General features: G+C 35.1%; 1 protein-coding gene across 1 annotated transcript in view; it reads right to left on the bottom strand.

The window, feature by feature from the left end:
* Positions 1–307: 307 nt before the first annotated feature.
* The window catches only part of LOC142319925 (putative glucosylceramidase 4), a 48,535-nt gene continuing 36,042 nt past the window's right edge, over positions 308–12,800 (bottom strand). Inside the window, exons 9-10 of the mRNA XM_075357599.1 lie at positions 4,368–4,729; positions 308–539 (exon numbers count right to left, since the gene is read on the bottom strand). Of these exons, the coding sequence (XP_075213714.1) occupies positions 440–539; positions 4,368–4,729 (462 nt within the window). The 3' untranslated portion in view covers positions 308–439. The remainder of the gene's footprint in view (positions 540–4,367; positions 4,730–12,800) is intronic.

Raw genomic sequence — 12,800 nt, 5'->3', positions numbered from 1 at the left:
AGAATTATAAATAATGAAACTCAGATTTATAAATACAAGAACTCAAGTAATATTGGTTTATGGTTTTTTTTGTTACTAAATTGTTCTGGCAACGTAAATGAAATTCACCCAGTGGATTTTCAAATAAAAAAAAAGGTAGAGGTCGGAGATAAAAGAGAAGTACAAAAAATGACATATATTCATTAAAACAATTAACACTTTTGCCGAATTTTTTGATAAACATATAACTTTATTATGAAACAAAAATCAGCATTTATTAAGAAGAAAAAACATTTATTCTTAGTAACAAATTTAAAATTGCATTTTATTTTTCTTTTCTCAGTCTTAATATATTCATTATTTACAGAATACTAGATTATTTTAATCAACATTTCTTGATAATCGAATGCTAGATCTATCAGTTAATTATAAAAAAATATGTGAAAATATAAATCTTTTGTCACCAATAAAGTAATGTACTAATAGAGTTTGGATCTAAAAATAAGAAAGCATGTCCTCTATTTGGATCATGAACTAAAATCTGTTGTGGGAAGTCTCTTCTGAAACAGAAATCACAATTAAATGAAATACATAAAATAATAATTAAAATATAATGATATTCAAATAATATCTTTTAACATGAAAAATATTTTTAATTAATATAAAAAAAAGATGTATTAAAATATTAAACAAACAGTAGAGTAGAAGTTATAAGCGGTGAAAGTAAAAGTAAGAGAATCTATAATAAGCATGTGAATATTGATGGACAAAATTACACATAATTCAAGACAATAAATAAAGACACAAATTACTTTGGAGTTAATATGTGACATTTAATCAATGTGATATTTTTTTCACTTTCAACATATTCTTCAGCAGTATTAATACAGACACTTGTTCATATCAGCTTATTTGTGGCTGTTGCAAAGAAATCATTGTCTTCATGTTGGAATCAATTTAATACATTTTCTTTGAGAACATCATTGCCACTAAACTTCTTACCACATATTTCCTTGGAGTGGACCAAACAAATGGAAATTCAAAAGGGCCAATCAGAACTGTATGGGAGTGAGGTAGTACATTCCGATGGAATTTTTCAATTATTTACTGAGTTAACTGAGCTGTGTGAGGCTGAACTTATCGTGAAGCAGATGCCTTTGTGCTGAGATCCAGGGTGTGTTTTCAACACTGCTGGCTTCACCATGTTGGTAAGCATGCCACAATAGTATGTACAGTTTATTGTTCACCAATCTTTTAGAAATTGATAAAAACTGGGACTTAAGCATTCCAAAAGATTGTCATAATAATTTTTCTTGCTGTTTGTTGGATTTGGAATTTTTTTGTATAGGTGAAATTGAGCAATGCCACTTCGTCTCTGTCTTTTTGATTTTGGTTCACAATGGTGAATCCATGACTCATGGTTAGAATACCATCCAAAAAAGCCTCAACTTCCTGCTGGTACTATTGTTTCAGCTCTGAGTACATAAGAAGAAGTCTTGTCTCCTGATGGTGATTAGTCATTACTCTTGGAACTCATTTTGCACTTGTTTTATGATAATTGAGCTTGTTGGTGATAATTTAATGAACTATACAGTATGTACAGAGTGATTCAAAGAAACGGGAAATTTTGAAAGTTTTGTTGGTAGCCGTGGGCGATTGGTACCACTTGATAAGTGGTGCCAGCCTCTCTAACCTAACCTGCCATTTAGTTATCATGGATCCTTGGAGTGGTGCGCAACGTGCATTTGCTATCAAAACGTTTTACAAAAACAATGACAGTGTGGAGGGAGCGCGTAGAGAATTTCGCCGTCATTTTAATCTGGGACGGCACGACGGTGTTCCATCAGCACATGCAATTAAAATATGGATATCTATTTTTGAGGAAACTGGTTCGGCAATGAAAAAGAAACCTCCACGCCGTGAGCAAACCGTCTGTACACCACAGAATGTTCAAGCTTTACAAGATGCTGTCACACGAAGTCCACATCGGTCAATCCTTCGTCTCTCAGCATCTTTACAATTGCATAGTTCAAGTGTTCGAAGAATGTTAGTGAAGGACTTGCAATTCCATCCATACAAGTTGCAGATCATCCAGGAACTGAAACCGAACGATGCAGTTGTGCGAGCACAATTCTGTAATGTAATGCTTCAGAAGATAAATGATAACGAAGAGTTTGTTCACGAACTGTGGATGTCAGACGAAGCGCATTTCCACGTCAGTGGATTTGTTAACAAGCAAAATTTCAAATACTGGGCACAAGAAAATCCTACGCAGCTACACCAGCGTCCGTTGCACAGCCAGAAAGTGACCGTGTGGTGTGCTATGTCATCTTACGGTGTTATAGGCCCTTACTTTTTTGAGGATGACAACGGTCTTGCGATTACAGTGACGTCGGCTGGTTACGTAGCCATGCTTGAAACCGTTGTTGTGGAACAACAAAAGAGATTTCCACCAATTCTTAACACGGCCTGGTTTCAACAAGACGGAGCAACGTCACATACTGCACGAATATCGATGGCAGCTGTACGCTGATTGTTTGGACAACTTGTCATTTCACGAAATGGTGACATTAGATGGCCTCCCAGATCGCCTGATCTCTCAGCTTGCGATTACTTTTTGTGGGGTCACCTTAAAAGCAAAGTGTTTCACAATAGACCTGCTACAACGGAAGAACTGAAGGCAAAGATCCGAGAAGCAATTGCGGAAATTCTAGTTGAGATGTTACGTCAAACCATGAACAATTTAACGAAGAGACTTCGTTAGTGTTTACGTAGAAGAGGAGGTCTCCTGCAAGATGTCATCTTTAAAAAATAAACTAAAATGTATGTATCCTAAAATGGCAACATTTGTACAATTACATGAAATAAAATTCATTTCCTAAAAAAACTTTTTCATTAACGTTATTTAATTTTTTAAATTTCCCGTTTCTTTGAATCACTCTGTACTTAAAATTTTTCAGCTATAATTTCAACTGTAATCCATAGGTCTTTTTGGATGAGAGAGTCTATGAATTTCAAGCGTTGGAGGTGGATTTTCAAGTGGATTTCCAGAATGGTGTTTGCCGTTCACTGAAGTTTGACCATTTAACATTTTTCCACCCACTTATAAAACCTTTGTAGTTCATACAACTTTGTCCACATTGTTTGGTTATATGAGAGTCAATATTAACTGGTTTTACATCTCATTAAAGAAAAAACATATAAGTGCATGCTATTCAACTAATTTGAAAACTTCTCTTGAAGTTTTCTCTTGAAAACTTACTGCTTTGAGAGTATAGAATATTTAGTTAGTAAAATTTGTGTTTCTCAAATTCAGAATCTAATCAATTCAGATCTAACGTTATCAAACTAGCGTTAAAAGTTTGATATAAACAATTTATCAAACCACCAAATTATTACTTCTGCTTTACTACATACTACCTATTAATGTATACAGTTATATAATTGTTAGAACTATTTTTGTTTGTTTCAAAAGTAACAAAGAAAATAAGATAAATTTAAGATGAACTCAATGATGTAGTTATGAAAAAAAAATTAGAAGACTGATTTCTTATTTCTGAAATACACTTCAATAAGATATTTTTCAGTTTCTTTAATATTCCCATTAAATGGTTGATTATTATTTTTTTTAGTGGAGTTGTTTAAGAAACCTGTTTTATTAAAATAGTTAAGAAAACTGTTTCTAATGTGATGAAAAAGTATATTTAATTTGTAATGTTTTTATTTATTTATTATGTTGTTTTTACCAGTTTTAGTTGCTATGTAAATTTCATGTGAATTAATAATGTCGAGTTCTTGATCTACTGTGCTGTGTGTAGAATCTCTATTATGATGAATACCTTTGGGTGTCCAGTTACTATTTAATGATTTGAATTAATTTTGATTTTACCTGTAATGCTTGGATGTGTTTGTAATCTTATTTGCATATCCAGTCTATCTAATTTAATAATACTTTTCTCATCATAGTTCAATTAGTTATTCTGTTATAAATATTGAAATGACAATATAATTTATTTCACCAGAAATCTCAGGAATTAAGGTAATTTTTTAAAGCAATTAGATGATTGAAACTTTTGTGATATATTCAAAAATTGCACAGTATATTCTGAAAGGAAATTTCTGAACAGAAAATTATTCTATAAATTTTTAAAGACAGAATACTTAAGATAAGTGCTTTAAAGATTAGGGACGTTTTCTATAACAGCTGAAAACTACATATGCATGTGTATTGTATAGAATTAAAATCAGAAAAGAACCTTCATAATGAACCAATTTATCAGTTATTTATAAATTTGCACTAACATGAGGTAAATGGATCTAAACCCAGGTTCGTGGTACTATATTATTAAGTGTGTATTACTTCAATTTATATTTTTTCTTTTACTTACAGATTATGAAATATAATGGTAAAGCTGCCATCAGGATTTGCAGCTCCAATATATTGTATATCAGCATAGTTTTTAGAAAATATTTGAAATGGAGAAAGTATAGTCGTAGAATTAAATGGAAAATTTAAATTTTGAGATTTAATGTCAGCAACTGAGTGGACATCAAAGATAACAGCACCAGGAAGGATGAACTTTGAAAAGTGTCCTAATACATAATGAAGCGGCTGTTTGTAAAACTCATTGGCTGTCTTATTTATAATTATACTGGCATCACATGTTAAATTTGGTAAAATATTTGGACCACCATCTAAATCCAAGGCCAAATTCCAGTCAGTGTATGTTGTCACCCAGTGCTGCAAATTCTGTAACAAAAGAATTTTGATTAGTTTATAAAAAATTTAATTTCAGTTAAACATTAATAATGATCCAGAATGCATATAATGAGTTGTAGAAGTTGGTGTGTAGAAAACGTTAAACCTCTACAGTGCAGACAAAGTGCAGATATCCTATCTGCAGCTCATTAAATACTGAGAGAAAACTGGTGTTTCAATAATATTTAGATCAGAGAAATTAACATTTATAGGAATTATTAATATGGAAAATAGATTTTAACTTCATGACATAAAAAATTTACTTGTTTTTAAAAATTCATTCTCTGAATTTATTTTCTTTTTGTGCATGATTCATATTTTTAAAACTGGCTATATCCTTGGCTATCAGTCAGTGTACATTACTATATATATATATTATTTTCCCATCTAGTGCTACAGTATCTAGAGCTATAGCCTTAGAAGGGAAATTATTGTATTTGGTCCAGTTTGAGCATATGTGGTTTTCGAGAGTTGTTGACATTTTGAAATCTAAGGAACTCAAAAATGAGGATGGAATTTTCCAGATGTTCATATGTACATGTGTCCGGTGTCACACTCATATATCACCTTATAAATCCAGAACTACTGGACCGACTTTGTCCAAACTTGGTTAAATTACTTCTATATATGGGGCATTGATGTCATTAAATTTTCAACTTAAAAGGTTGAGGGGTGAGGCTGTAGAGCAATGTCATACCCAGTATCTTGAGATTTCACCTAATTAATGTCTTATTTTTCTTAGGCACACTTGTTATCAATTAAAAAATAATATTTTCAAAAAAAAATTGCAATATCACACCCTTCCCCAAGAAATGGTCTAAATAAACTAATGGCTAAGTGGGTATACTGCATCAATAGTACCCCCTCTCACCACAAGGAATGCTAGTGTAGCACTGATGTACAGCTGCTGTAATCGCCTGCTATGTTGTGATGTCACAGGCGAGTGATAGAACTAAATAAATGAATAATATTTAAAATGTAAAAAAATATTTAAAGTGGCTACTAGTACCACCACACCTGCGCGAATGAGAAATACATTATACATGCCCTTCAGTTAGAATTACTGCATTCAATTAAAAAAAAAATATTATATTTGATAAAATGATAATTATTTTAAATTAAGTTGCGTGTATAAGCCGTGCATCAGAAAAAAGCTGCCTGACAGGAAATTCCTACAATTGTGTTGTCAGCTTTTACTTTTTTTTTGTAAAAATCTTAACTGATGTAATTGTTATTTTTAATATTAATAAAAAATTTTTCTTTTCTAGTTGTAAAGCAAAACTGCAAGCCATAAACATTTTCAGAGAATTATGAAAATTAGATGCATTTTATGATTTTTAGAAAATATTTTGTATTTGAGAAATACAAATTTTAGATAGTATTTTCTAGCAAGAATTATGAAAATTATTTTTACAAAAAGTATTGTACAACCCTCCAGTAATCACATCTGCAATCCATCAGTTTACTCAATAAGTATATTGTAACATGACCGGTATAGGGGGCATGAGTAACGGATTCCTACTAATTATTATAAAAGTAATAATTAATATAATAATTGGAAGAATTCAGAAAGGGACAAAAAGGAGAACCTTTTTGTAAAGAATGATCCGTTTTACAATTGTCTTTTGTTACACTGCCCTATAACAAACAATGAGGACCTGTTGTATGGTGAGAAGAGACCAGGTTTAGAATTCTTGGGAACAAAGCCTCGGTTGACCCTTCTCATGCTTTGACTTGCGTTGGTCCGACAAGTAAAGAGGCTAGCAGTATAAATAATTCTGGAAGACCAGGTAAAAATCAGTTCGGCAGAGTTCTGCAAACCAGTCTGTGAGGTGTTACGGCGTCAGTCCCGCAAGGGCGATTCTGCGAGGAGAGGCTACGAGTTGTGTGGGTTTGACGGAGTTCTGCGAACCAGTCCAGCGACACGTTACGACAATGGTCCAGCGAGGAGAGTCAGAGGTGTGAGTCTGCGAGAAGAGTGTGCAAGACTTCAGTCTAGCGAGGAAAGTATCCAGTTTAATACGATTAAGGTGACGCCATAAGTAATTCGAGTAATCAAGAAATACTATCAGTGAGTTACAGTAAAACTATAATTGTATAAGTGAAATTGTATAAGTAAATAGTGCAATAAACTGTTAGGGTAGACAACAAATAGGGATTTAAAAGTGAATTTTATAAGATTGTTTGTTAATATAAGACTAGTGGTTAAAAAGGGTTAAAACTAGCGGTTTCTTTTGTTAATGGGTCTGAATACTAGTTTTCCATTTATATACATGTAATAAATTCTGAACGATTATTTATTTATTTTGAACTCTGTCTTGTGTGTATGTAATTTGTATTTATTATTTACTATTTACCACTATTTGATGTGTAATACTTTGATTGATTACGTTAGGTATTTTTTTCTCTTTTTATGTCATCCTTACCGTTTTGATTATGTTATGTTTGATTTGTTGTTATTGACATGTATTTTTTTTTCTTGAATTTTCACCATCAGGTGATACTAATTTGTTGTGCATTATTAATTGTGCATTACTAATTTCTAATGCAACTCTTTCGTTGCAAATTTAGTCGCTTGTTGCGATAGCAACAAGACCATAGCTGTCTTGTTGCTGGCATACACAATTGCCAAATCATCAACATAGACGCTTTTGCTAATTTCTACTGGAATATCAATTTATTAATGGCGATCATAAACAAGGTACCGCTGAACGGCGAACCTTGTGGTATGCCATTTTCCAAGATTCTTACAGATGAATTTTCATTGTTGACGCATACTTGGAAAGTACGGTCGTTCATATAGTTGCTGAGTAAGACTGGCAGATTGCCACGAATGCCCCATTCATGTATCTGGAGCATTACTCCATGTCGCCAGGTCATATCAAAAGCCGTCTGCAGATCGAAGAAGACTCCGACACAATGTTTCCTTGCGATAAAGCTCTTGTATATAATATTCTCTAAGTTGATCATTTGATCTGTGGTAGAATGGTATTGCCGAAAACCTGCTTGATATGGTGATATCAGGTTTTCTTTTTCTAACACCCAAACGAGTCGATTATTAATCATTTTTTCGAGTATTTTTCCCATAACGCACGTCAAGGAAATAGGACGATAGCTATTGGGATCTGTTAAATTTTTATTTTTCTTAGGTACTGGAACAATATGTACTTTTTTCCACTGCTGCGGGTACATTCCATCCCGCCATATTTGATTATACAGTTCTAATAATCTGCGTTTTGCAGTGGTATTCAGCTGCCTGATCATATTATAATGGATTTCATCCGGACCAGCAGTTGTGTTGCCTGCTTTCTCTAACGCTTTCATGAATTCCTCCATTTTAAATGGTACATTATATGAGTAATTATACTTAGTTCTGAAATTTAGTAGACCTTCAAGTTCTTCTTTTTTCGTCCGAAAATCTTCGTATTTAGCCGTTTTGCTGGCCTTCTCGAAGTGATTGGATAATAACTCTGCGATTTCCTTTGGAGTGTCCTTAATTTCATCTTCATCTTGAAGGCTAGTTATGGGAGCAAAGTTTTTACGCCCACAAATCGCCTTCACTTTCCTCTAAACATCTGATGCACTAGTGGTTCTGTCGATGGATGACACGTATTGCTGCCAGGATCGTTTCTTAGAATCTATCAGGAGACGTTTTGCATACGACCTGTATTTTTTAAAGGCAATAAGATTATCTGTGGTTGGACGTTTCTTAAAGGCGTTATACGCTCTTTTCTTTCTTTTTATAGCTTCACTAATTTCATCGTTCCACCATGGAACGGGTTTCTTCATAAGTTTCCCGGATGTTTGGGAATGAATCTCGATGCCGACTCAAGTATCGCATTTGTTATAGCGTCGACATCGTCCCCGATAACTCCAGTTGTTTTGGGGAGTATCGTCTTAGCCGTGTAGCTCGTCCAATCTGCCTTATCAAACAACCATCTTTTAGAGATGGGATATATTTTCCTTGTAACATCAGTTACAATTTGCACCAGGAAATGATCTCTTCCATGCAAATCGTCTAAAATATGGAAGGTGTACCTCGGTGCTATCGATCCACTTATGAGTGCTAGATCTATACAGGACGTCGATCCATCTCTGGCATTGAAAAAAGATTCCCGACCCGTCATTTAAGAGAATAAGTTCAGAATTTATAAGGAACCTTTCCAATTCTCTTCCGCGGGGATCTACTCGATCCGATCCCCAAAGAGAATTATGAGCATTAAAATCACCCACCAGTAAAATAGGTGGAAAAAGCTCAGAAATTAATCGTGCTATGTCATTCTCCTTCCAATCAAAATTCGGCAAGTATAAGCTGCAAACAGTGACCTGAAGCGGACGCTTCATTCTAATGGCGACCGCTTGCAGGTTTTTATTTAGATCAACAGCTTCGGCTGTAGCTCTGGTCGATGTTAATATGGCTACTCCACCTGTAACTCTTACATTTGGCGGTTGATCTCGCCGAAATATATCATATCCTTTTAATTTAACATTTTCATTTCGGCTGAAATGTGTTTCTTGCAGACATATACAAATCGGTTCTACATCATGTACCAAGCGTTGGAGCTCATGGATGTTTGAAAAACATCCACTGATGTTCCATTGTTCAATCGGCTCGCTGATTTTAAATTAAATTATGGCCTTGGTTTTCCTTTCGGCCAGCCTTTTTTTCTTTTCTTTTCCATGCTGCGAACAGCCTCGTGTTCGCGAAGAACGTCGTCGCCCATATAGCTTCCGGTGTCCGAATCGGAGACCACCGAAGCCGCCGACGACGACGGACATGGATCGGCGCCGGTTTCAGATACCGATCCAGAGGCGGCAACCTGGCCGGCCCCGGATACGGGGATCGCACCAGTCACCACCAGTGGAGGGGGGACACTCACCCCCCTGTGTGATTTTTTGTGGCTTCTGGGGTTTAGAGGTCACCTCATGTGAAGGAGGCTTGGAAGCCTCCATAATAGACTCTGTAGGTATCACCTTTTTCTTATCGTCAAGGATCTCGCTAAGACGGACTTGGCATTCTGCTTTAGCGTCCGTTTTCTTCTGAACAAGAGCAACTTTCGGAGTTTTATCTTCAGGAGGCTGTACTAATATCTTTGGCTTTACAGGTTCTTTACTATTGAAAGGCTTCATTTTATTTTCAATAATTCTTTCAATCATGTTAGCCAAAGTGGGCGCAAGTTTACTGATGAGCTGACTTTCATCGACAGCAACTGGAGCAGGAACAGGAACAGCAGCCGCAGCCTGAGCATAAGTTGTTGCTCTAGGTTTGCGGGCGTTTACTATCTTTTTAGCTTCGAGGTAGCTGACTTTCTGCAGGGTTTTAACTTCCTGCACAGCCACCTCGTCTTTGTAGACAGGACAATTCCTGGATCTACATGAATACTGTCCCTTGCAATTGATGCATGTAGGAGGCTCTTTACACGGCGGCTCTCCCTCATGCATCTCATCGCCGCATACGCATATTTGCGTTCTCGCACATCTGACAGCGGTGTGGCCAAAGCGTTGGCACTTGTAGCATTTCATTGGCTGCGGGACAAATGCCCGCACATCCAAACGATGTATTGCCGCTCACCTTCTCCGGCAAAGTAGGCCGGTTAAATGTGAGAACATGAGAGGCTGAAGGAAGGACCTCGCCATTCCTTCTCATGTTCAAACGGCGACACTCTATTACTCCTTGTGCTGCTAGTTCTTCAACAATTTCTTGCTCCGAACAGTTTAAAAGATCCCGACAGACCACAACACCCCTTGAGGTGTTGAGTGTGCCATGGGGATCAACACGTACAGCCAATTCTCCTATTTTTTTCAGCCCTAGGATCTTCTGAGACTGTGTATCATTTACAGTCTCCACATGAAGTCCAGTGAAGGTTTTTCTAATTTCCTTAACAGGGCCTCCAGCACATTGAGTTACTCCCTGACTCGAAATTTCTTGTACAATTTCTTCTTCTGTACAATTAAGAAGATCGCGACAAACAACAACTCCTCTGGATGAGTTCAGTGTGCTATGCGGTTGAACAGAAACCGCAAATTCACCGATCTTCTTCAACGCCTGGACTTTCTGGCTTTGCACGCCGTTGATAGTTTCGACGTGCAATCCATTAAAAGTCTTTCGGATTTCTTTTATTTCTTTTTATTCGGAATCTTGGCTTAGGTACGCTATAGCCAAATAAACTTTTCTTTAATTCTTTACTGATTCTATCAGCATCTTTCTTTATCTTATCAGATTCCTTACTTTTTTCCTCTTCGCTTGTGGCGCATCGGAGGTTTCTAAACGAGGCTGTTTACGTGCACCCTCGTTACTTTGTTCAATATTCATGAACGGTGGATCCCTTCTGTAGCAAGGCTAGCCGCCGGGGTACACCCCCACTCCAGGGCTACTAACCTTGGAAGTCCGATCCGGTACTCCGGTGGAACCGGCATATGTCCTGGCAGAGAGAGGATGCGCAGTCTCTGCATTGACTCCAGCCTCCTACTCACCGAAGCTTTCAGAGCTCCCATGCACCGACATATATGGGCACCATTGCTACATGCTTGCCATCACAGGGGGCATGTGGACAACGGAAGGGTCTCCGTTACACCTGCAATAACATTGACCCTGGCCGCCACATCGCCAGCTCTAAGAGTAGTATAAGTCCATTACCAAAATCGTTTATTATTCCATTTCCTGCAGGTAGCCGAAAAATCCAGTCCGTTTAGTGACCTGAAGTTGGAAACAGGTCAAACTTAAAAAAGCATAACCGAGAAATTTACTGCGAACCCCGTTTTATTATTATAATTATTATTATTAACCTGCTTGGTTGTAATTTGAACTTTTAAACCAATAAACTATAATTATATAAATTGTCAACAACCTTTCAATATCCTGATCAAGCCATGAACATGCAATAATATTTATAATAAACGTATTTATTGTTATAAATCTGTTAATGTAAATTTAGTTAATGTAATCTTAATGTAAGAATAAATAAATTATGCTAATAGTATTACATTAGGTGATTATGTCAGAGTGTAAATTGAAATGTTTAATGAAAAGTGATTTATGACTAACTAATTTGCAGTTTCTGACAGCTATCAATTACAACAGAAAAAATATCTGTAGGATAAAGAGTGAATACATTTATTATTATAAATCTATTTATTACATGATTTATTTATTCTTATTCAGTTTTCTTATAATTTTTTCATAAAAGTTTGTTAAGGAACTACATGATCCATCTCTAAGTATCAGTTCTTATTTATTACTTAGAACAGAATTTGGGGAAAATTCTGTGGAATAACCAAATTGCTCAAATTACATTTGTTCTTATTCTTGTCTTTTGAATTTTTTTTTTAATACAAGGAAATGAATTATAAAGCTTTTTTTTAACCTAAGGGATATACAAAACCCAGATGAAATTTAAAAATGTTTCATTGAAAATTGTTGAAATTCGATATTCTTCCTCAAATTAAAATTCTTTTATTTATTTATTTGATAATCTAATGAAAATTCCTTTATTCACAGTGTGTAGTTTACAATGATTTTTGTTGGTATAGTGAGTAATCTGTAACTTGTTACCTCTCTGGACCATCAAGCAAGGATCACTTTTAATTAGAACTTAAAAGTAGAGTGATGATCAAGAGATAGTACATGGAGCAATAGGTAACAAAATATAACAAGACCAGCTAGGTTTTTAAATATCTTCCTAACATTCAGGATAGTTCTGGGAGTAAAAAAAATGAATTGTATCAGAAAGTTTGAGCTCTTCTACGCTTCCATAAACCATAGATTCCCTAATACCTTGAATTAATATAAATTTATTAAAATATGATTATTTTACAAAATTCATTCGACTCAAGAAAAAAAATGATGTTCAAAATGTAAACCATACCCTGTGATTCTTTCTCTTGAAGCCAAACTTGTCAAAAATAAGATATTCAAATAATTATTTTTTTAAATGTACTCTACTTTAAGAAAAAAATCAATACTGTAGGGAATTTTGAGAAAATTCATCTCTAAAAACAACAAAAATAATAAAACCTTTACAGTTATTTATTAATAATCCCATAATTATTAATAAATTATCAA

The sequence above is a fragment of the Lycorma delicatula genome, chromosome 2 (assembly GCF_047948215.1).
Source record: "Lycorma delicatula isolate Av1 chromosome 2, ASM4794821v1, whole genome shotgun sequence".
NCBI lineage: Eukaryota > Metazoa > Arthropoda > Insecta > Hemiptera > Fulgoridae > Lycorma > Lycorma delicatula.
The sequence above is the reverse complement of the archived record's forward strand: the minus strand, read 5'-3'. Positions and strand labels throughout refer to the sequence as shown.